The 25,927-nt window shown below is 42.7% G+C and overlaps 1 protein-coding gene across 1 annotated transcript in view; it reads right to left on the reverse strand.

Annotated features, from left to right (window-relative positions):
- The window catches only part of ESYT3 (extended synaptotagmin-like protein 3), a 26,552-nt gene extending 7,483 nt beyond the window's left edge, over window positions 1-19,069 (reverse strand). The window contains exons 1-13 of the mRNA XM_010019734.1: window positions 18,971-19,069; window positions 18,355-18,431; window positions 11,922-11,988; window positions 11,235-11,324; window positions 10,121-10,176; window positions 7,044-7,164; window positions 5,856-6,029; window positions 5,259-5,341; window positions 4,767-4,815; window positions 4,039-4,128; window positions 3,132-3,194; window positions 2,969-3,037; window positions 856-921 (exon numbers count right to left, since the gene is read on the reverse strand). Coding sequence (XP_010018036.1) covers window positions 856-921; window positions 2,969-3,037; window positions 3,132-3,194; window positions 4,039-4,128; window positions 4,767-4,815; window positions 5,259-5,341; window positions 5,856-6,029; window positions 7,044-7,164; window positions 10,121-10,176; window positions 11,235-11,324; window positions 11,922-11,988; window positions 18,355-18,431; window positions 18,971-19,069 — 1,104 coding nt within the window. The remainder of the gene's footprint in view (window positions 1-855; window positions 922-2,968; window positions 3,038-3,131; window positions 3,195-4,038; window positions 4,129-4,766; window positions 4,816-5,258; window positions 5,342-5,855; window positions 6,030-7,043; window positions 7,165-10,120; window positions 10,177-11,234; window positions 11,325-11,921; window positions 11,989-18,354; window positions 18,432-18,970) is intronic.
- Window positions 19,070-25,927: the final 6,858 nt, after the last annotated feature.

Below are 25,927 nucleotides of genomic sequence, written 5' to 3' on the forward strand. Positions count from 1 at the left end.
AGCACCCTTGTGTCTGTGGCTGCTCTATAAACCAGCTGCTTCCGCCAGGCCATGAGCACTGGCAGAAAGGGGAAAGGTTCAGGGCAAAGCTGGAAGTCTGACCTAGCTTGGGAGAGGCAAATGCTGTGGTGGGGAAACAGGGAAAGCCAAAAAGGATAAAAACCCAAGCAGAACGTAATTTCTGGATGTAGCAGGTGAAAGAAACAAAGGAAAATAGGTGCCAGTCCCCTATGCTTGTGTAGCTAACAGGATTCATTCCCGTTTGTTGGGTTTCCAAAAGAACAACAGGCTGCCTTCATCCAAATCCAGCTGTGGGGCAATAAGCACAGCAGCTACAACGAGGGCAGAACTCAGCTTTGCTCATGCTCATCAGGCAGAAGTAACTATTAAATAATGAAAAATTAACTGAAAGTGAAGGAGATCTGGATACACCTTGTCCAGGTTAAAATAAATATATAAATAATGAAAAATAAATCAGTAGAACTGTGAAACACAGGAGCCAGGAGACTGATGAGAAATGACACCCTGCCCTGAGAAAACATGAGCCAGATTGGAGACCTATCATTTTTAACTCTTCAACCCTCAAAGAACTAGAGTATCTTGACAAACAGGAGCTTGTGACCATGAACATCTGTACAGCAGCTGGTCAGGCACCCACTAATCAAGCACAGACCAGTGACACGATGCTTCCACATGCTGAAGCTGACCCCCACTTCCCAGACTCTGCAGCTGCCACTATAACTACAGCTTTTCACATCAGCTTCACTGGTTCTACCCTTCCTAGGGGTTACTTGGTGATAGTCATCCATGAAATAGAAAGTACTTAAGGAAAGCAGAAAAGCCAAACAGCCTCACCTTGCTTTTCTGAGTCTTGTTTCCTACTGTGAGCAGGACAAAGGAGGAAGGTTCTCGTTCCATCTTCTGTCATTTAATACAAGGGGGAAAAAAAAAAAAGAGGAAAGCAGGAGAAGCAAAAAAAAAAAAAAAGATACATTTATAGTTTACAGGAATATCTTTTATTTAAACCACTACTTTTAGTGAAATAAGTTGCTGGAAAGCTGACATTAGATTTCAGATGTGGGACATCTGAAGAGTGCAGTACACAGGAAAGACTCCAGCCAAAACCCGGCACAATCTTACTCTTTACCATCTAGAGAACACATTTAAGCCACAGTTTTATGTATTTAGGTTTCAAAAGGTGAGCAGTAAAAAATTTGTCAGAAGCTGGAAGGAAACAGAGAAGACAGCTGAAGGCTCAGTGGAAATCATCATTCCTGCGTGAAACAGGACTATTAGAAGTGGTTTCCAAGGCTCAGGACTTGCTGTGAAGCAATTAGAAGCAAATCTTTGGCATCTACTCTGCTCTTGTGAGACCTCACTTGGAATATTGTGTACAGTTCTGGTGTCCTCAACATAAAAAGGACATGGAGCTGTTGGAACAAGTCCAGAGGAGGGCCACGAGGATGATAAATGGGGCTGGAGCACCTCCGTTATGAAGACAGGCTGAGAAAGTTGGGGCTGTTCAGCGTGGAAAAGAGAAGGCTGCGTGGAGACCTCACAGCAGCCTTCCAGTATCTGAAGGGGGCCTACAAGGATGCTGGGGAAGGGCTCTTCATTAGGGACTCTAGTGGTAGGACAAGGGGTAATGGCTTTAAACTTAAACAGGGAACTTTAGGTTAGATATAAGGAAGAAGTTCTTCACAGTGAGGGTGGTGAGGCACTGGAATAGGTTGCCCAAGGAAGTTGTGAATGCTCCAACCCTGGAGGCATTTAAGGCCAGGTTGAACAGAGCCTTGGGCGACATAGTTTAGTGTGTGGTGTCCCTGCTCATGGCAGGGGGTTTGGAACTAGATGATCTTAAGGTCCTTTCCAGCCCTAACTATTCTATGATTCTGTGATTCTATGATCAAGTAACAATTCCTTCCAGGAGCAATAATACTGAACCTCTTGTACTGTGCTTCTTTGCACTAATGCTATAGAAGTTAAGGCTGAGGATCTGGTCTTGGCACAACACTGTATACAAAGTATATAAAAAATATACTTCACAGTACAGTTTGGATATGGTGAAGTCCAAAATTAAGGATTATAAAATGTGATGTGTATGACAGTGCTGGTAACCTATCTAAATTGTGAAGACTGCATTTAAGAGGAGAGCTACTCAGAGAGAATAGGAAGCTTTATCCATTGCTCAGAGCTGTGGTTTTGTGTAGCAGAAGCAAAGAAAGAGAAAGCATGAGTGACAGTGTGGCTTCTGCATCTCTCTAAAACTGAGGGGATGGAATCTGGTGATGATGTCTCCAATGGAAGGAAGGTTACTACAAACAAGCATATTCCTCCCATCCCAATGTGGAAGTCCAAGCTAGAACAGCTCAGCGAGGAAAGAAGCCTTGTAGCAGCCAAAAAGTGTAACAGAGAATCATAGAATAGTTAGGGCTGGAAATGATCTTAAGATCATCTAGTTCCAATGGGCAGGGACGCCTCACCCTAGATGATGTCGCCCAAGGCTCTGTCCAACCTGGCCTTGAACACTGCCAGGGATGAGGCACTTACCACTTCTTTGGGCAACCTGTTCCAGTGCCTCACCACCCTCACAGTAAAAGAACTTCCTCTGTATATCCAACCTGAACTTCCCCTGTTTAAGTTTGAACCTATTACCCCTTGTCCTATCACTACAGTCCCTGATGAAGAGACATGACTTGGTCTGATGTCTGAAGGCTCTCTGTCCAAGGTATAAAACAAAAATAAAGACAGCCCCACACACAATCAGATATTTCTGGGTCCCCCTTGGACATCCCAGACTTTCACTGGGGTGGGGGTGGGCTTTCAATCACTATTTTGAACTCCCAGTCAGTTTGATTCTGATGGTGGTGAGATTATTTCTTCTTAACCACAGCTAGTTTCAGTTGCTATGATACCGTATAATCCAGAATGTTGTTTTGCAAGCATGGGAGAAGAATAAAAATTTTACCTTGAGGTACTTGTTATTTTTGATCTTCTTTGCTCCACATTCACCATTGGAATACTCAAAGTGGTTTTTCTGAATTAGTAAAAGAGTATTTAAAAGCAATTAAATTTGTGGGCTTTGATAAAAGGTTAGGAGTGAAGGCTGCCTGCATGTGATTTGTACTTACTGGAAGGTTGAAGGCACCATCCAAGTAGACTATCAGAATAGCTGTAGACAAACCCTTCTTATCCTGTGAAGGCCAGGAAAGATAAAACAAAACAAAACACAAGGTAGGCATGATCGCCCATCAAGGACAATGTAAAGCACAACACAAATTCAAACCACAGTTTCTGAAAGCTAAGCAGCTCTTCACCTTTCTCCTAAAACTTGCAGTTGAGAGGAGCACAAGCCAAAACAGGATGACAGTTTTAAGCAGACCAGTAAGAAAAGGTGTAATTCTTTTCAGTTCACTGGCCTTAATGCTTTTCAATCTTTTTAATGCAGAACTGGTTGGATTCCCCAGAGCAGCAAGACACCTAAAAATATGCTCAGCCACATACATCCACATCAGTATCAGCAGAACAAAGCACGGAAACAAATTTGATTCACTTCAGTGGAACTCAAAAGCTTTTGCTTAATTCTGAAGTAGCAGCATCCTTGGGAGATGGGCTTTATCCAAGCAATTCTGCTGGACAAGCAAGACATCACTGGGAAGCATGGCCCTACCAAGCACCAGTGCTGGGTTATTTGTCTATGACTGGTACAGGTTATAGACAGGGGTCCTACACAGATCCTAGGTGATGAGAGAAGGGAAAAATTATCAAAGAAAGGAAGTTTGCAGTGAGTCAGTTCAAGCTTTGTCAATTCAAGTAAAAAGAGCTGCCAGATTTGAGTTACTCCTGAATTACCAAGGGACCTGGGGCAAGCAAATGCCCTTCCTCTTTAGGAGGGCCACGGAGGTGAAATCACATCAAAACTTTTTCAGTCAAAAATAAGCTCCCTTGAGTTTGCCTGGTGTCCCTAACTTTACGTGCTCCTTTGTTGATCACTGGATGGACAAAGAGCAGAGTAATCCTTTAAGAAAATATACTCACCTCATGTAGCTTTTCTTGGTCATTTACTAGTGAAAGCCACTCCAGTTTTAAATGCAAGTGTCCGCTTGTTGTCTTACTTAAGGGAAACCACTAAATGGAAACAACAAAGAGTAACTCGAGAACTGTGAGGCAGAAGAAATTTTACATAAATCTTGCATTCTGAGACTTACATACAATAGGCAGTATGAATTGTATTTTGAGTGCTTTAGCTTGCATTTTTGAGGTTTAGATTGTAGTATGTCCATCTACTCAGAAACACAAGCCAGAAGAAAAACAAGATACCATGTACATGCAGAGCATATGGATATTTCCAACTAGCAGCAGCACAAGGCAGGCATGCTGCCACTGTTTGCAGAGTGCTGGATTGCAGAATAAACCACAAGACTGGATCATTTCTTCCCCCAGCAATCAGACCGCTTCACCAAACTTCAACTTGTACAAAACATTTGGTACATACAGGACACAAGATACCAACATAAGATACCCCACTGCTGGCTCAGCATGACCTCAGGGCTGCCTGAGGTTGCCAGCTTCATTGTGAAAATTATTGTAACAGCTACTTGAAGTTTCATGAGTGAAGGTATTTTCTCTTTGTGAAAATACCACAGTGCAAGTGTGCAAGGAATCTTTAAGCATACAGAAACAATGCAGTAGCAGAGGGAGAGCACAAATGAGTGCATGTAAGCACATACTGCCAACCACATATAGAAATGAGCTGTGATCTTTACCTCATCAACAGTTCTGTCATTCATTACATCCACTAGGCTTATAAGCAAGCTGAAAGATGAAAAGCAAACATTTCAGTGTATATTTAGGTATACAACATATTGCTGTTGGGGGGAGAAGAAACCACCACCAGAAAAGCCCACACTCAGATCTGTTCCAAATAACAGCTTCTCTGCATTACCTGCATGCATGTGCGCTGGAATGCACTTACACTTCTGAAGTGTTCCCCTTGAAATACTTCCAAAATTAAAGTAAGTCAGAAGTAAACCTCAAGTTGTGTAACTATCACTTCTAATGGCTTCCTAGGATTCCCTGAAGGAGTCTTGGACCATTCTCTACCTTGTTCAAAGTTAGCTGCACTAAGAACTAATAACTTGGTATCAATATCTGGAAAAAGGGAATAGCTTCCTTCAATATTAAATTTCCAGTATGAATAATCTGGGTGTCCTGTTGCAGAGGTTACTGGACCCTGAGCAAGGGCCATGTTAATTTACCTGCCCATAAAGTCATCTTTATCTGGATCTTCATCATACAAGTCCACTTCTAAGTCCTGACCAGGCACTTCATGAACAACAAACTGGAAGAGAAAGAGGTGTTGATTAAAATGAAAACCCATTCACATAGGTTCATGCTTGACATGAACACTTCACAGCTGTATAACACAGTAAGGACATTCCCTGCTGTTTCATGGTTAATTGTATAAGAAATGCAATTGGTTATAGGTGAAAATATTTCAAAACCAGTTTGCTTGGTTTTGAACTGCAAGCTAAACCTCTCAAACTGGTATTCCTGATAAGCAGAGAAGAATCAATACTAGAGCAGATTACAGCTGCATAGACTGCTGTACTGATTGATATTTAAAGCAGTGCTTTGCACCTCCTCCAAAAACCCACATATGTAAATCAGATCAACCCGAATGACATTTCAAGTTTGCAATGTAAATTTGAATTTGTTTAAGGGAAAGAAGTGCCTCAATCAAGTAACAAGGAAGTCCACCTGCTCCAGTGCAGTCAGCTAAGAGAAGGTCCTCCAAGCACAGGGATGTAAACGGCTGTGCATCCTACAGATGAAAAGATCAAAAGATTCAGTACCTCAAATGTCTCATTCCAAATGGGATTAAGATCTCGGGAAACTGTCTTGCTTCGATACTGCACCGTGCCAACGCGAAGAAGAGCATATGGGTCCGACTTCCCCCTGATTGCACCAAGGAAACTGTCTTTCTGGACAAGGTTTTCAGCTTCTAGCAGATGAACCCTTACTACTCCCTGAATAAAATAAAATACAAAAAATTGTTCACGAAAAGGTGATCTTCAGATAATTGTAATATGCTACTTCCTAAAAAGAGTTATTTCAGGAAGCAAGGGTAGTCACAATGACAGTTTTGTAAAGACATGTATTTTGATGCAGTATATTTCTAATAACTTTTTGCACCATTTACCCGTAGGAATGAAAACCAAAACAAAACAACAAACACTTAAACAGATACACAAACCAATCTAGATAACTGGGTAGAAGATACTCTTCAATTTATTTTTAAATCAGAAGCATACCTATGCACACAGGATAACAAGTAAAAATCAAGAAGTAAAGTAAATAAAAAGTAAAGATTAATTCCTACTAACTGAAGGAGGAACTAAGCACCAATTGGCAGGTTCTTATTTTATTGTGGAGTGGCCATTCACCTTCAGCTTGGTGATACAAGTTTGCAATGGGGAGCATTGCTTTATTATTCATTTATATGTACCCTTATTAATGAGTGTATTAGGTACTTGATGGACGAGGGAAACTGAAGATCTGGGTATGTCAAGCATTTAGATTTGTTGTTGGGTTTGTCCCCTGATTATTTTTACTGTAACAAAGAGAAGTCACCCTCTGAGCTCCCTGTTTACACACCTTCACAGTGTTAGTAAAAAAAATAAGTAGCCTGACACTCACTGCTCATGTATTTACCTTCTCTAACTGAAGATCTGTGGTATTCTCAAAGGTGACTAAAGGCTTAAATTGATCAATAACTGAGTGTCTAAACAAACTTCTTATGCTATAGAGAGAGTAGGACCCTTCCAGCCCCACCTCTTCCCCAAATTATGAACTACCCACCATCTGCTTTTACATTTCTGAAATGTTGGCTACAGAAAACCTACAATTCAGGTGGAAACAACAGATATAGGAACCTAAGACACTAATGTGTATGCAGCCATATTGCGGTAAACGCAAATTCAGGCAGATTAACACCCCTGCTGAAAAAAAGAAAGAAAAAATATATATCAAAACCAACTCACATGTGGGATAGGGAACCTCAAGTGGGCAATGTTCATGTTCTTTTTCAGAGGCACTGTGATCCTGTTTGGTAGAACCAGCCGTGCAGCAATGAAGTCTTGAATTAGTGAGTCTGACATTACACTGCAGGTGGGAGGAAAAAAATGCAACCTAAATCTCTACAATCAATCAGAATTTCAGTTAGGAAAGAATGATGCACAGTGAAATAAATGGGCACTGCAAAATTAATTATACTGCCTGCCTTCATAAAATCATAGAAAGGTTTGTGTTGGAAGGGACCTTAAGGATCATCTAGTTCCAACCCTCATGCCACAAGCAAGGGCACTTTCCACTAGACCAGGTTGCTCAAAGGCCTTGGCCTTGAACACTTCCAGGGATGGGGCAGCCACCTTTCCCCAAAGAGTTATCAAGCACTGGAACGGGATGTCCAGGGAAGTGGTTGAGTCACCATCCCTGGAGGTATTTGAAAGATGTGTAGATGTGGCGCTCAGGGATATGGTTTAGTGGTGGACTTGGCAGTCTTGGGTTTATGGTTGGACTAGGTCGTCTTAGCGTCTTTTCCAACCTAAATGATCTTATGAGTGCTACATACAATTGCACACAGACAGAAGAAACTCATGCTTGTGACACCTAGCTTAGAATAAGAGGAAATGGAGAGGACAGTTCAACACCAGAACCAACCACCAAGGGTGGATGTGGGTCACTGTGGAAGATTAGGCTATCTCCTGTCAGTAATCTTTATCCAGTTGAGCTGCTGCAAAGGAGAATATGAGCATGGGGCAGTCTCTCAAGATCTCTTTCGAACTATTCCCTGTCATTCTGCAAATAATTCCCATTGCCTTGTGGCACACACGGTGCAAGTTCCCACTTGATGCAGGGATGTTCCAGTCTAGGGTTGCTAGGGCTGGAGGGAAATTTAGCTCTAGCAGGTTCTAAAAGATGACTGGAAGCTTAGGCCATATGATGAGGTGGTCACACTCCCAAACAAATCATACAAACTTCTGTGCTCTCTGTGTTTCCTTGGGAATACCAACACCAGAGACGGACAAGGTGAGGAGGGAATCAGTAAGCTTCATCTTTTGACAGGGGGCTCCGAGATCTTACTGTAAAATGGAAGGAGAATCCAGGCACATTCAAAACAAATAGCTTGGCTTTTATTTTTTTTCTTTTGATAGAAGACCAAGCAACAGATGAGATTCTGTATCTTGGTATATTTTGCACTAAGAAGGAAAATCTTGTTTGAAGTATCTGGACCTTTGGCACACTGGAGATCACACTGGCTGAAACGAGGGTGCTGTCTTGCAGTTTAGAGATCTTTCTAGCCTTACTAAGACTTACACATTTTTAGCTTTTCAGTTTAAAAAATTTCTTTATTATTGCTCTATTTGTATGGCAGGCACAACTAATTTGACCTGTTTCTCCACGAGCAAGAAGTATACAGCTATCACAGATGTCTGGTGCTTAGTGATTAGTGAGAGGATTTCAACATACTACTGCAACTTGTCATAAACAGAAGACAACATTAAGAGGAAAACCCAAGAGCATTAAACATCTGAAAGACTTTCATCCTCTTGATAAATCTAGTCCTTACAATGTAGCTTCTCAGGGTAAGACCGCAACAAAATTGTCACAGCTCATAGATGAGGCTAGATTCACACAGAAGGAAAGCCCTCTCCTACTCCAAATGTGAAACCAGGAGCCTGAAAGCCCTTGGTCAGGCTGTTGGCTTTCCTGTCAAAAAAAAAAACCCAAAAACCAAACCACAAGAATGTCACAGAGTTGTCCCTTCTCTCAAATCTCAGGGTACACCCAACTAAACACAGCTTGTACATGAGGACAGACGACTGCATCCAGTTTCTTTACTCTTAAATAAGCACAATTCATTTGAAAGGGAGAACTCTTGTTCAACCTGTACTTCAGCCTATTCATGGTCAGGCATGTTTTGCTCCTGGCTTTCATGTGCAGTGCTCATGATCAAGAAAAGCTTTCTGTGTTCAAATCCCTGTGAGAGAACCAGGGGGTGAAAATTTAGGACACCAAATTTGCACTTAATTATATGAGAGGCTGTAGGTTGGAACACCTACATACCTTCTCCCTGTAACGATTAAGGAAAACATGTTAGAAAAGACAGATTAATTTCTCTGATAAAAACTGGAGCTCCCAAGGCACACTTCAGGGCAAAAGGCCACTCTGGCCTCAAATTAAGAGAGAAAGAAAGCTTCCTCTTACTCAACATCAAAGGTCTTCAGAGACCCTGTAATGCATAAACTGGCACCTGAAGTAGCCAGCCACTTCCTATGAGTCTAAACCATGAGCTGCAGAGGAAGAGAGGGAATCAGAAGTGTCTGCAGTTGAATATAAAGGGAGAAAAGCAATGGCTGAGTAACCAAATATATTTTGTTCTTCTGTAACAGAATTTTCTGCTTACGCTAAGGAACAAGGACAAAGTTAATCTCCAACCTGGAGAAACAGTTTGAAGCTTACAGTACACCACTAAGATTTTCATCCTTGCTCTGCAAGTTTTATGTACAAGATCAACCCAAGAGGCACTGGGGAAGAACTGCTACATTTTCTGAAGAACCTAAAGGGTGAGCAGATTACACAGAAAGAGAAGAACATTTCTTCTTATAAATCTGGTGCAGTTCTCTTTATCAGGGATTGCATTGCAGTTTATCAGAGGGACTGCAACTCTATGATACCTTGGCCTTTTTTTACTTAAGGCAAACAAATGTAAGCTCAGACTGCCAGTCACCTAGATCTACTTCATCTGCCTTTGCAAGTAACTGGCATGTGGCAAACGTAAGGGTTTGTTTTTTAGTTTACAGAACATTGTTGTTTTGAGGATTTACTATTTCCATCCTAAATGAGATGAAGTGGTTGAAGCAATTTTGACAGACTGTAAAAAGCACACTCCTCAGGTTTTGCAAATCCACAGCCAGATACAATGGGATGAGTATCAGCACAACATCTTTTATACAATGCTCTTGAGAATAGCTTTGATGATTACTGAAGAATGCTGCCATCTCGGCTTCCAAAGTTTTTTTAAAGAAGAATAAAATGAAGCAAAGTGAACACTCACTTAATCCCTGGAACATCCAGGAGGTTGCTCATGCCTGCCCAGTTGATTTCCAAGTGCTACAACAAGATCAGGGAGAAAAATTATATAGAACTATTAAAATTTATTTCAGAAAAAAATGTAGAATTTAAAGGGGAAGCAAATGCTTTTTAAAACAAAGCCAGATGTTTAAAGAAAGCAAAACCTGCACCCAGTAAGTGACTGCATCTGTACATTGAAACCAACAGCTGGTATCTATTCCCTTATCTATTTTACCTGCTATACCTGAAATAAGGGTATCACTGGGACTTATCCTGCAAGTACAGGGAAAGAGAGCATTCAGCCCCTAGCAATGGCCACTGGCAGATGCCCTGGGGTTATGCATAGTAAATATGACAGCTCTACTTAGACTTTGAAGTTGTTTCCCCATCCTTTCACTTAGGAGTTGGCGTATACCCTGAGGCAGGGGGATTTACAAACACCGCCTGACTTCAGGAGTTTATTTCTATTCACACAATAAACAAAAAGGTTTTTTCATGTGCTAAAATAATACTACTACATCTAAACACAAAAACACCTCATCTAAGATCAAAAATGTATGACTTCCATGAACTCAAGCAGACCATTACCCACAAGCAAGCAAAGCTGTGTGCTATAATTAGTTTTTACAAGACTAGAAGGTTTCTCACGTTTTATTAAACCACAATTCAACTACAAGGCAAGTGACCTTAAATAGGCAAATTTTCAAAGCACAGCCATGACTGAATGGTCTCCCAAGATGACTGTATTTAAAATCTATTAATGGAAAGAATTAAAATCCACCTGCCAGGAACCTTGCAGCAAAGGCTTAGGAAATGGCTCGTCTGCTGTCACCATCAGAAAGTCATCCCATTCTTAGAGTGAAGCAAGTAACTCTTTAGGCACTACTACAAAACAACAGGGCAAAATCATTCCTGTCTTCTCCGAGTTCAAGAGGAGCATTGAACAATCAGGAATTTGCCATTCAAATGCCTGCAACAGTTCTGCAGTTTGGGTTACCAGTGACTGACAGCTTGTGTTGCTCATGGAAGACCTATCCATGCATCAAGATAGACCAAGAAGCAGGAAGGTTGCAGAGTGCAGTTCACTACAGACTCACCGGTTTCTGCATGAAAAACAAAGTCACTGCTCCAATGAAAGGTGCATCGGTTAGAAGAGGTTCCAGTATCACCCGCAGTGTCCCATACAACTGCAAATAGAACAGAGCAAGGAAAACTGAGTCTGAAGGTACTTTCAGGATGCAGTTTCAAAACTGTGAGCTTTTGTGACAGACATAATTCTAAAAACCCTACTTGAAGTAATTTTATTTAGAAATCAATAACAACAATAAACTCCTCCCCCCCAAAACCATTGCTACTGATATCAGGTGATGCTTTCTAAGTTTGAGGAATTTCTCTGCAATCCTCACTGCCATATAATGCAGCGATCTGCCTATTAGCTTTCAACGTTGTAAGAAACAGTTTATGAACACTGTAGCAGAATTGTCTCTTCTGAAGTTCTCTACCAACATGCAGCTCCTCTGAGTGCCAGTGGCAGAAGCTATCCTACATGAGCTCGATGCTCTAGCGCCAATCCTGTTTAAAAGTCACACTAAGAAGCTTTAAAAGTGGTATTTAGGTGCCTTTGATGGAAGGCATGATTTCCCCAGCCAAAACAAAAGGAGATAAACCCAGTCACTGCAGACTGCTAGTTGGTGGTTTCCCAGTTAAGTGTCACGACCCCTCCCATTGGTACATGCTAACTCCTGCACCACACAGCCTTGAGCAGACATTACCACTGCACGCACCTGTACACCTTTCACTCCAAGATTAAATTTCGATATGTCCATGTGAATCTCACAGTCCCCTACGTAACTGAAAGAAAATTCTCACATTATTCCACAGTTTGCAACAGTCCACTGAGAAATTTTAGGTTGTACAGAGTATAAATTAAACTAGGTTAATGACTGACAACATGATCCCACAGGCAGAGATGGATTTTCAAGCAACTTAAACGGGAAAGTTGAGCAGATTGAACAAGGGTCAGATCTTCACAAAGAAACCCTGCAGTCAGCTGGGACACTGATCTACCTGCAAAATGTCAAAGCAACATCTGTATTTCAAGGTTACTTTTCCATTCTTAACAGTGGCCATTAGCTGAGGCAAGCTTGTGCTAAGGAGGGGATCAGCAGGCTTATTCAAAACTCAAGACTGACAGCTATTGTCCTCTTGTTCCCTTCTCTGCCAAAGGCCTGATCCCACCCCACCCCCGGTGATCCAGCTCTCAAACTAATGCAGAGCCATCCTGCCATTCCATATGGGGTCCTCACCCTGCCCACAACCAAAAAGCCTATTTGAAGGACAAATTCTTCACTAAAAATAACCTGCTTTCCTTGAGGCTGAACTAAAAGGCAATGATTTGGATCAGATTTTGGTCAGTTGCCATGGAGGACATCAGGCTTTAAATAAAATGAATGCCAAGTGTAGCACTTTTGCAATTTAGAAACCACCTTAGACTTTAATAAAAGTACAACCACCACCTTATGCAGAAACCAATAGCCACTCCCCAGGAAGCAGAACCTGGCAGATCTGTTGATGCCTCTGGCATAAAACAGTTGAAGGGAGCTACCAAGTTCCTTTTCAGTCCACTGAGAAATAGCTCTTTCTGGATGCAGACACACAAACACCCTGCAGGTAAAGCAGGGCGTAAAGGTACCGCAGCACAGTCAATGTGCTGTGCTTGCCACCTGCGTGCATAATTTCAACCCATAAGCAAAGGACAAGATTTATCTCCGACCACATGTATATGGGCAAATAGTGCTGCAGTTGCCAAGAATTCACACTTTAATTCGCACACATAGTCCCTCTCCCTCAAAAAACCTGTCAAGAATGTGTAACCCAGTGAATTTGTCTCCATTTTTGCAAGCAAAGTTCTCAAATATTTGTTTACAACAGTGACTTAACAGAACTTTAAAAGCTCATAACACACAAATTAAAGCCTTTAATGTCAGAACATTCTCATTTCTTAAATAACCAACCTCACAGCCCATGCTAAAATTAACACACTCTTCCCTATGAGCTAGTCACATAATTAAACTTATTTTTACATTTATTAGTTTCTACAATTTTGACATTAGCTTACAGCTCATTACACTGGGTGCTAATAGAGTTTTGTCACAAGAAAAGTCTAAACGAGAAGCCAAAATGAGTTCCTCAATTTGCAGTAATTAATCCAAGAGGATTTAATTCAGCCACTGCCAGTGTCCAACACAACAAATAATAGTGGTGTGTTTCAATTTACAACCTTTTTGGCTTTCCACACGGTCAAAAACTCTTCCCACCCAGTCCTAGATGTCTCTTTTCTCCAGTAACACTTCAATATATGCAATCGTGTTTTAAGATGTCAGAGCCTGAGACTTCAATTATTCTTAAGTCTGCTTCATACAGGTGTCACCCCCTCACCAGGGTGCTCAGTAGAAAGGATGCACTCTTTGTTTGCTAGTTTTGCTCCTCATTTCCAATCCAGGCTGCTCATGCCTTTGTCTGCCCCCTCTGCTTAGCGTAACTTTGCTGTGCTCTCTGCTGTTCTCCCCCAGACAGAGCATGCCTGAGCCAAACTCAAGCTTTGGCACTCAGAAGTGTGCAGGGCTGAGCACCTCTGCCGCTATCAAGAGGACCGTACTTTACCCACCTGTGATGGGTGGAAGAACTACCTGTTTCTCTCCTAGATCATCTGTTGCACAAGGTAATGCAGATAAGCACGCCTGTGCCATGGGTGAGAACTGGAGAAGCTTGTACAAGCAGACATGTCTGTATCTCTTCTATACTTGGGTGGAAAAGCTAGGCCCAATGTTTATGATTCAATGGGTGAAGGCAGGGATGCTGCAAGAGCACACACTGACAAGTTTGATTAACCTGGATATCTATGGGTCCCTTTAGAAAAGGCATGTGCAATTCTTCCCCCTGTAAAGTAACTCCCCAGAAGCCCTATCTTTTCATGAGCCCACATACAAAAACTGCTGTCTGGTCCATCCTTCTCAAGTGCTTTGTAAAGCAGACACTATTGCTTAGTCTGCCTGACTTCGGGCTTGGGTAAATGAGCAAGCAGTACTAGACAAATAAGGAAGACAAGAAAGCGTGACCAAATGCCAAGAAAAAACAGACCACCTCTGCCTTTTCCCTTTGCCTATGAAGTCAGACTCCTGAGGGCAAGTGTTCCTTTTCTGCTCAAGACTGACAAGTTTCCAAATTGTGTTTAGTTCTTGCAAGATCCTACAAACTCAGTTAACTCAAACTCCGCCCAAGCTCTTATTTTTTGTGCTTTTGATTACTTTCTCCAGTTCTGCACTAGGTGACAGAAACTGTCTTCCATTCTAAAACTTGTCCATTAGAAAGTCCAGAGATTCTCTTTTAAGAGTAAATTGCAATGCCTGCAGATTTTTACACATATTATTACACCATTCTTCTGTGACTTCTTATGTACTGAAAATGCCACAGAAGAGCATGGAAATGAAAATTTGAAACAGTTCCAATAAAGAATGATTATGAGTACTAAATCAGATTAACAAAATAGGAAGAAACTGGATTGAAATATGTTCTCCTGGGAGGTAATAGTGCCTTCAAATACTTTGAAATTTATAGCCAATGATTACACGGCTACATAGTAGCTCAGACAATTGCAGAATCAGTGGGAAGAAAAGCAGCTGTAGGAGATCAAGTGGGTGCACTCGAAAAGTTCCCACTTTGAAAAATGCAGTTTTGGAGAACATTTCTGGACTGCTTCAACATTAATTCATTTGGAGAATGCAACTGTCAGCTCCCTATGCTCAGGGGACAGCTTCATGATTTGGATCTAGGGCAAATTGTTTAAAGACCCCAGAGTATTGCCAGTTTATTTCCAGCTGGGATCTCATATTTCAGGTTTGGGGATTTCAAATCCCAGTCTGGCAGGGATCACTGGAAGAACCGTGATTCTTTGTTATGTGTCAAGTGAAAGCTATAGATTGGGTATATTTGTGCTGGAAAGCAGATACATGCACAGAATACAGCCACCTGGACCTTCAGACAGATAAATGACAAACTGTGTGTACAGAAAACCCGAAGGTAACCTATACTCCTGTTCAGTCCTATAAACTGTGACAAAATTTACACAACTTAATTAACACTAATTGTGCATCATCTCAGGGACCAAGCAAAAGATTTGGAATGAGTTATAGCCTCCTTCCTTGCCTTTGCCAAAAGGTCTCTGTGCCTCACAAGTAATCACCTCTGTGCCTTGGTTCTCCTGCCAACAACTCAAGTATAGTTCTTTCACGTGGGACAGCAAATACTGTAATGAGACAGTGCTCTACAATAACCAATTTCAGTGCTCTGATGCTGCAGACATGTAATCTGTTGTTAACAGATTTAATTAAAGCAGCTTCTCAAGTTTCTTTTGGTAACTCTCTGCAGTACCAGATCTACTGCATCACTGGCTCTCCTGACAGCTACTGTCCATACAAATAAGGGATTTCTATGTGCTGATTATCACAGTTCCCAAGTAAAGGATGTAATCTGTGATATCACACCACAGACTTAACACAGACGAAGTGCTTCTTCACACAGCGCAACCCTGAACCACAGCATGGAGTGTGTGAAACTCATGAAGTTCAGCAAGGCCAAGTGCAAGATCCTGCATGTGGGTCAGGGCAACCCCGAGCACAAATACAAGCTGGGTGGAGACTGGACTGAGAGCAGCCCTGAGGAGAAGGACTTGGGGGTGTTGGTCGATGAGAAGCCCAACATAACTCAGCAGTGTGCGCTCGCAGCCCAGAAACCAACCATATCCTGGGCTGCGTCAAAAGGAGCATAACCAGCAGGTCAAAGGAGGTGATTCTCCCCTACTACTCTGCTCTCGTGAGGCCCCACCTGCAGTACTGGGTCCACTTCTGGGGCCCCCAGCATAAGAAGGACTGTGAAACTGAAAGCAAGAAGCATTTACAGAGCACACTGAAATTTCTGGGTGCAAGACACTGCCTAACACAAAGAGCAACTTGGCACTGGAGTGGGGCACAGCTGCTGCCAAGGCAGGAGTGCTGTCCACAAGGATAACAGCACCCTGAATGAAGTAGCTGCTCAGCCTTTCCTGCTGCAGCTACCCCGGTCAGTGGTGAGCCAGCCAAGCAGTCAAGAGACCAGCTCACGTGGATTCACCAGTGAGGGAACTCCCAGAAAAATTACAGCTAGCAAGCACCAAGACAGAGGAGTCATGTTTATAACATGGAGACATATTAATCCTCTAATGTTCACTGCAACATAGCCACACTTCTCTGAAATCTAACCCCAGAGAGGAAAGTCAGTCACTGTAGTCTCAGCCTTGCAAAGTATACCACACGGGCACCCAGAGCACATTGCTCTCTTCTCCAGAGCTGTGATGCCAGGCCACAGCTCTTTGGACAGATCCAGCCATTTAAACCAAACCAGCATGAAGCAACTGAGAGGTAGTGCAAAGAGCAGCAGAGTCACATTGGGGCAGCTCAAGTCCATCTCCTATGAGCAGCTCTTCTCCCAACACCAGTCCCACTAGTGCAAGCACTCACTGCTATTCATGTAGCTAAGAGAGCCTGTTTTGTAATGGGGGTTTGCCTCACTCCAGAAAAGTAGAAATTGCCCATTTCTTTGATTAAAGAAAAAAAAAAGTTCCTTTGACAATCCAGAAAAAGGCAGGTAAACACCACCACCACTCATATGCTCATAGATTTGCTTCTCTCCATTTGTGGAATACACTACCTCCTGCGGACACTGTACATTTCACAACTCCCAGCTTAGTTGCAGAAACTGATCTTCATGTATTAACATCAGAGAAACCAGGTCCTTAACATAGCCCATCAGAGAAGACACCGCATCAAAGAGACAAGGTGGTCTGAACACTCCCATGAGAATATAGAAAATACTTGGGTTATCAGACGACAGTTCAGGCTAAGTTATCATCAGGATGAGGAACAGGAAGTGTTTGGCCATTTGGAGATGCTGACGGGTCTGCCAGAGGGACAGGAACAAGGAGGTGGGGGAATCCCTCTGCAGAGGATTGTTAAAAGACAGTGAAAATGAGTATGTGGGAGAAGCAGCCTGGAGAAGTAGTTTAACAGTGAACAGCAGCAACCTCCCGCAGAGCCTTGAAGGCATCAAATCCCTCAATGTCAAGGTGGAAAGCACAAATGATTTGCCAAATGCTCCTAAACTGGTCTGGCTATTACAAAGAGCATTTCGCTGACAGCACTGAAGCACAACATGTTCTGGCTGAAAAATCAAGCATGTCATTTTGCAGGGAGTGATTGTGCTCTGCCAGGGCTGGGGATGCTGCCATGCCATTGCCACATTAAGCAGCAGGCACAGTTCTGAGCAGCTCTGTGCTGTTGCCAAGATGCTCTGTAATTTCACAACTGCTTTTTTCTGGCACTACCATGAAGAAAAGCAGTTTAAATTAGGCAGCTCAAACTGCTAAACTTACAGAGCTACAGCAGCATGCAAGTGGCAATTCCCGCAGTAATTCCATTCTCCAGGCTAAGCCAGGAGAAAATTCAGCTCTGCATTGCCTCTGTTGTTAACAAAACACACAAGCTCATTCAAAACAGCCTGGGAGGTATGAAATGTTTTATCTAATTTCGTTGTTGTTTTTGTTGCTAATAGAGCTAGAGGCACTTTTCTGCTCAGAGAACAGCTGTAATCAAAAAAGCAGATGTGTGGGGTAGCACATGGAACAAATGGTGATTAAAACAAGAGGATTAATCTAGGGGAAGGAATTGAAAAATAAATAGCACAAGTAGTTCTCGAAGAACTGGAGAGGTTGCACTGAACAGGAAACATGGTGGGACGAGACAGATCAAGTGCCTCCATGTCTGAGAGCTGACAGAACAGAAAATACAATTCCAAAACTTGGGTTCTTACTACCATGAATGGCAAAGCCAAGGGACACATTCCTATACCCATGGCAGCAGTGATGGGACAGAGTAGGTAACACCTAAACCTTTGCAGATGTCACTGCTTTCTGACTTAAAGGCTGATGCACAACATCTCACTTCTGTAAATGAGGACATCCAGCTGGGGACAGATTATCATTCTATGTCAATATAAAATAAGGACCTCTGCACTTCACGCTGGTCTTAGTGGACCACACGTTCAGTCCAGCATGATTACTCACACGCAGGTGTCAAATGCACAGCGAGTTAAGAACTATCTACATAATCAGTGATGTAACATTACCATATCTGCAGGTCTAGGGTAACTTGTCTTCTGTCGATTTCTTTGGTGTAGGCTTTTATTCCATTGATTCTAGGACACTGAAATAAAGACAAACAAGATACGACTTAGCTAGCATCTCTCAAGAAGCCTAAGTGAAGAATCCAACTAACCTCAATCAATTTGAGTACAGAATCATTCATTAAAGACTTTACAAAACTGCATGTGAAGTGTAAGTAAATTATACAAGTTTTCCCCTTAAAAAGGCAGTGTGAACAGCTTTGGCAGTCCTCAAATACAAGGTTGGTTGCAAGTAGTCCAGGCTGCAAGCTTTAGGAAGCCCTGAAAACTCCTGTCACAAGGGTATTACAGGAAGAAATGCAGATACATGACCCTTTTTCTATCTCCAATCCCATGATACTGACAGCTGGTGGGAAGGAATGTGTCACCTATACAATCCTTCCTTCATGGTGAAGACGCTCAAGTCGCCATGAAGAGGGAACAAAGCAGGCAGCAGTGTTGTACCAATACCATTTTATTAAACACTCAGTACTATTAAGGAGCTGAACATCAGACTCCCCTTGCATCCAAACTTTTCAGAAAAGACTGACCTGCAAATGTTGAAAAGGATTTACACTACCTTCTCACCAAAGTGGATCTTGGTAAAGGTGCATGTTTTTAGGTGTACATTCTTTGCTCTGATTTTTGGTTCAACAATTTCCTTAAATGTTTTTTCCATGATTGTCCCAAAGTATGGCCAAGCCTGTACAAGGACCTAAGGAATAGCAAAAGGAGAAACACTCTGAAAATTCATTGTGTAAGATACCTTTTGTTGAGAAACAGACACAAACATTACAGAACACCTGGCTATTAACGTCTGCTCTTTTACCAAGTCACATTTGTGCAGTTAAGTCATCCTTATGGAAGGATTCATCTCAACTCCTCAGCAAAAGAATTTGTTTTAGGAACTGAAGGGCGAGTTTCCAGCACTGTAGACTATTACATAAACTATAGTCTATTGACTGCTTCTAACCTCAGGGGCTGAGCCAGAAAAGCCCAGGGTTAAAGTCGCTAGTGAACAATAGTCCATAATTGCTCTAAAGTGTCACAAAGTTCCTTGGAGTCAGGTTTGTTTAAAGAGGAGTGGAAATGAGCTTTTCATGAAGAAGAAAGTTTGCTAAAAAGAAACCAGGATAGTTACTGTGTGCTAATTTGCAAGTTCAACTGTTTTGCTTTGGATTCCAGTGTCCAGTTCCAGTGAAAGCTTGACTAAACCGCTTATGGGAGCACCTGCCTCCGAGCTCCCTGGGGACCTCTCTGATAAGAGGAAATCTAACTGCTTTTGCTAAAATAATACTTACACACATATGTATATAGACATGTATACATACATACACACACACTCTTGCTTGCTTTTATTTTTTTCATCTCAGAATGAAGTGTTATGGTCAAATTCATCAAACCTGTATTATCAACCAGGCACACATTTGGCTCTCATCAAAATCTCAGTGGCAATTCTTTACTAAAGAGTTGGCTCCAAGATTTAAGTACAGACACTGATATGACTGAGCTGTACTGTAGTGACTTGGTAAGTTTCTCAGACCTGGCCCACAGAGTTTGTGCTACGATGCAGCTCAGAGCAGATGACTCCTCACCTTATTCAGCCACTCCACTCGTTCAACATCAGGGAAGTGAACCTGAATGCAAAGAAAAAATAAAACAAAACAGTGAATGCAACATGCCATCTGTTTCTGCATACTGCAACACATGCAAAACATACCACAGAGTGTGAACAAGCTGTAGAGTAAGTCGAGATGCCTCGGCCCTCCTACATACATCCTTCTTAATTTACTACCTCCTTGAAAAACAGTAAAAGTCAAAAGAACACACGTGCGCCTGATACACCAGTATGCCTCTGGGCACATTTATATAATTAAAGCAAGTATCATATCCTGTTCATGACGTACGGCATCATTAGATTTCCCACCCTTCTTTTGGTCATGCCTTCAGAAAGCCGTAAGATCCTGCTTCCCTTCAAGATTACGAGCTGTGCAGGACCTGTTTCCTGTACTGGCTCACCTCAACCAGGACACTGCGCTTTGGAAAATAAGAACCTGCTTGAGAAACTCAGTTTATTGGTTGTGGCAGCATTTCTCCAACAATGTTAACATAGTGCCAATTGCTTCAGGGAAAAGCAGCACTGGAAGAGTTCAAGCCTATTAGCACACACTATCACGTGTAACACTCCAGTATTTTCACATCTCAGAACTTTTTAAAAGACTAAGGACAGATTAAAATGAAGTAATCACTTATGCATCATGTTTTCAAGTGGGACACGTTGAGTGCCAACAGGAAGCATATGTGCCCATTACAAAATCCTTCAAGTTCCCTGAAGTGATGACTTGTTTAATCACCATCAGGACAGTCAGATATGAGGCCACTCTCAAGTAACTAGCTGATCTCTCAGACTTCATCAAGAAGCTGCTGAGTGAAGAGCCACAGTCACACATTAAAATCTTATGGATGTGGTATTTTCAGCCAGTGCTACGAGCTGGTACCAGGTTATTGCAGAAGGGAAGGACAGTGCAGCAGGGGACATTCAAGCTCTGCTCAGTTCCACAAGAGCATCCAAATACAAAGGGACTCTTTCAACTATCATTTAGCCTGATAATAGTCATTGGGTAGGACAATACATTACTTCCTTGTACAAGAACTGTGAACTACACTCTTGCTGTTTAATTCAGTGACTTTCAGAGAGGTGCTCAGAGATGTTCAGATGGAAGGGACAGCAGCTTACATTTTATTCCAGTTTCATGCATGATTTCAGAGTCCTTTTCCCCTGCTCAAATGCTGCTTCAAATTATCAATTATTACGTTAAAAAAAAAAAAGATATTACCATATTCTTTACAAGCAATTTCTTTTGATAGCAACTTTTCCATTAAATAAGACAATGCAAGTCCAGTGAAATGTCAGCCTACCCAGCTCTATTTGCATGATAAAGTGAGAATACAGCACCAGGAGACACAATCAATACTGAAAAATGCTGCTGACGTTTTACAGTAAGGCATATTATGTGAATTGAGGACCTCCACTTCACCTGCCAGCCTTTCACCTTTCACCAAAAAATCCTCTGTCGGGGCACATAAATCCTGAGTAGCCTGAAGGCATCTGGTCCCCAGCTCCAACATAACTGCCAAGTGCCAGTGTCCAGCAGCATTTGTGCCACAGCGCTGGATCGGTCACAGGCAGGATAGAGAAGTTATGGAAGTAGCATGACAAGCTGTCCTTCAAAAGACCTTACAGCAAAGAGAGAGATGTGACCCAAAAGGAAGGATAGACCAGACTCAGGGCAATAGTTAAGCTGTGACTTTCTCACCATATCCCAGTGAGAAAGTCACAGCCCACATGTGAGATCCACCAATGATAAGGGTAGAAGTGTAGCACAACATAAACCACAAAAGATGGGTTTTTTTGGGATTATTCACTAAAGCCAAAGCTGCTAGAAATGCAACTGCAAAAGGCAACCAAGAAGCAAACTAGTGGCTTAAGAGACCTGGAACAGCACTCAGGAGCATGAGGAAACGGAAAAACTGAGAGAAGGAGGCAGCTGCTAGATCCACCTTGAGAAAAAGCAAAACTGAATTCACTATTGGAGCCACAGACACTGGCCAAACCAGACAGACCACGGCAAACTCCAAAAGCAACCACAGTGAATCACATATGCCTTTGTCACACCTCAGATTTTGATAGGATTAGCAGCCATTTGTGGTACACTTCTATCCCACCTGACACTGCCTCATTCATGTGTTTGCAACACAGCTTCTACCCAGGCACTCTGTGCTTCAGTTTCCTTTGACAGATGGAAGAAATAGCACTGCTGTAGCTCTGTGGTACTAAAGACCACCAGGAGCAACTTGGCTAACACAACAGGGCTCTCTCAGAGGCAAACACCACAAACTGGCCAGCTACAGGCTTCTGGTGAAAACAAGCTTTCTGCCTATTATGAAATGCCACCACATATCCGTGGGTTCCCAATACCAAAGGTCAGCTGACCAGTTCTGCAGAAGCAGCAGAGACTGGTATCCAAGTGTCACATCTAGATTATCCACTGTCTAATGAAGACATAAGCTCTGACCAAAGCCTTTCTGACCCCCAGGATATTCTTATTATGGGCATGTCCCACTAGCAGAATACGAGTTCTGATCTAGTTTGACCCAGTGACACTAGCAAGCTCTCTTCTTATCCCAACAGTGTACTCCAAGAACTTACTGTATCCTAATACATTTTGGAAAAAAAACCCCAAACATCTGCAGTTCCATACTTTCAGCCACATGCTCTGGACTTCAAGACTCACTTCAGACCCTTGTTACTGGTGAGAGCCCTAGCAGCAAGGTCTTGTCCTCAAGTTTGTCATGAGTACAGCACAGGTAAGAGAAGCTCAAAACACTTCCTACTAAGCCCAGAACCAGCCACAAAGAGCTTCCAAAGTTAACACTGTCCCAGAAGAAGACTTAATTCTGAAGCCTTGGGCAAGTCACTTTATCAAAATCAGTTTTCCCCACTTACAAAAGCAAGCCTACTTCTTGTCAATATTTTTGGAATGATGCAAAAATTACTTAGCATTAGAAAAGAGCTTTGAAGATCAAAACCACCAGGTAAGGGCCAATTACCATCAAGTAAAGAAAATGTGTAAGTTTCTGCATGGCTTCACCTTGCCCTGGAGCAGGGTACACCAACAATCATAGCAACAGCAAAACCCACGTCTGACACAACAGTGCCCTTCTCTTCAACACAGGAATCTATCCATGGGGGTGTGCGTATCTGTGTGTTTCAGGGTTTGTTTGGGTTTTTGTTGTTGTTTTGTTTGGGGCTTTTGGGTTGGTTGGGGTTTTTTGATGTTGGATATTTTTGGGGACCCACACACACCCACGGGTTTTAGCTCCCTGCGCAGGGCCAAAATAAAAAAAATTCTAAACAAACCTTTTGCTCAGAGGAGGAATTAACTCGCAAAGTTTTAAAAGGACTGCTCTGTACCCAGTAATATCAATTCCTCCTGGTAAAATGAGTTTAACATCAGGAAGAAACCCAGCATACTTGGACATTCTCATCCACAACCTGCCAAAAGCTGCAAAAGCAACATGGAGAAGTCACCACCACCAGAATGAAGGAGCCAGAATGAAGGTGGAAGCCCGGCTACCTCTGTGCCAGGCACCAAGCGGTTTTACAGAAGTCATGCTAAAGGCGGCACAGGCTGAAGTCACCTCTCCAAGACACAGATCCGACTGCTCAACATGAGCAGATTTTCAGCCTGGTCTCCTGAGGAAGCACAGCCTGCCCACGTAAGATGTCTAGCGCATGAATGCCTCTATTCCAAACTCACCGGCTGGTTTCAGCCAAGAAACTGGTGCTGCAAAAGAACCATGCAAACTCCCTGAAACAGATGGTTGAGTAGATGAGGGAAACCCTCCCTGTGCCCCCTCTGAAGGAATGGCTGTGATATGAATGCATCTCCTAACAGCTGATACCAGGACTGAGCAGAACCCCAGTCACATCTGAAGGAGCCACTGCACTGCTCTAAGGGAGAATGGTTTTTAACTAACCACTGCAATCAGTGATTGGTCTTAGCTCTTCACTGGATGGATCCTCCTCATCTTAACCACAGGGCACATGAGGAGACAACTATTTGCCAGTCCCCTCAGACACTGCCATTGCTTCAGAACTCCAGGACATTTCCTAGGATTACAACACTGCAGATCCAACCCATGCTTCCCTGAGCCTGAACTTCATTCCTACTCCCGCCTCTGCATGTCAGGAGAGAAGAACACAAGGGACATTTTTAGAGCTATTTCATTTGAAGGTTCATGAACACTGAAAGGCAAAAATTAAAGATAAAAAAAGATGACACCACAGAGAACTGAATACACAGCAGGTGAGAATCAGTCACCAAGACAGGCACAGGGGAAAAGTAGATGATCAAATCAAAGGAGGGGACAGAAGAAAAATTGAAACTGAGGAGTTAAAAAAATCAAGCACAAGTGTGGTGTGGAAGCAAACACCAAGTAATGAAGAATAAAAGTAACCAACATAGAAAAGGAGGAGAAGTGGCAATATGGATAAAAGCTAAACCTAAAAGCACACAGTTGCAGCCCCTTTATGCCTGGATCCTACGTCCTGCCTTCCAGCAGCTGGCTCCAAGGATTCACAAGTCAGGAGTGAGGCCTCTGAAGACAGTCTGATCCCACCTTCTTTGCAAGCATGTGCTAGGCAGTGGAAGACAGCGCTGAGATCCCCCTTAAGCCTTCCCTTCTCCTGAAGGGTGCTGAACAGCCCCAGCTCTATCAGCCTCTCCTCACATTTCAGGCGTGGAGACCATCAGAACAGGCTCTGCTGGACTTTCGCTGTTTGTCAAAACCCTTCCTGTGCTTGGGAGACACAGTGCTCGTGGGGCTGCCTCCTGAATGCTGAGTCAATAATCCTTTCCATCGACCACCTGCCCACACACTAGAAAAGCCTGACACTTTCAACCACAAAACCCAGGAACTTGAGAGAGAGAGACAGAGAGAGGGAGAGAGTGTGTCGGGGGGTGGGCTGGGGTCTGATGCTGATTTTTCAACACTAAGGAACTCAGTTTCTCATTAGCAGGATTCAGGGCACTTGAGGATAAAATGCAACACTCTTCTTGCAGGATCAGGGCAAGAACTGAGACCACCACACTCGTTAATGCTCGGAGTTGTGTTAAACGCTCTGTCAATACAAACAAGCAGAAACTATTCAGACACCAGCTTCTGTGCCCAGCAGGAAGGAACATGTGCAGGGAGCTGCACCAGCTCTGCTAGGAGACCCTGGCCTCACTTCTCAGAAGCGCCAACTGCCTTCTTTTCCCACACTATTAAGAAAAGCCAAGTGCTGTAGGCTATATAAAACAGTTTGCTGACTATAAATGTCTCCATGTAACACTCCTTACAAATAGAGTTCTTTGATATTCTTTCTAACAAGAAAGGCATTTCCCTACCAGTCCCTGACATGTTTTAAATGCTAAGCAAATGACTAAGAAGAAGGAAAAAACCAACCCTCATCATCCTTTTCCATTAGCCAACCAAGGCTACCCAACAAATAACCAAAGACATAAAACTTGCAGCTGGATTTTTGAGTTTCTTCACTTTAAAATCTAGAGTAGCTAGGAAAATCTGTGAAGAACCAACAGGGGCTGGCTCTCCATGCCATCAAGAGATGGCTCTAAATATTGTTTCTGGAGGCAGACAATACTATGCTCACAGATTTTTATCTTCTTTCAGTGACACTAAAGTGAAGGAAAGAAAACCTTCTGGATGAGGAGGTCTAAAATAAGTAACCTCTACACCAAAATACCTGCAATGCAACAGCACGTATTTGAAAGAAGATTTCTCCAGGGATACGGCAGTCTCTAGTACAAGCATGGTTACAGCAACATGCCCATCTCCTGGACTAAACCAACTTCCAGTTTAGCATTCACTTTACAGAGCAAGACCTCAAAATCAGAGATGCTACTGCTCGGTCGGAGGCATCGCTGCTACCTCTGTTCTCTGCCCTTCGGCTGTTCGCTACGGAGCACCCCGC

This window comes from Nestor notabilis, unplaced genomic scaffold (genome assembly GCF_000696875.1).
Source record: "Nestor notabilis isolate BGI_N333 unplaced genomic scaffold, ASM69687v1 scaffold25878, whole genome shotgun sequence".
NCBI classification, from domain to species: domain Eukaryota; kingdom Metazoa; phylum Chordata; class Aves; order Psittaciformes; family Psittacidae; genus Nestor; species Nestor notabilis.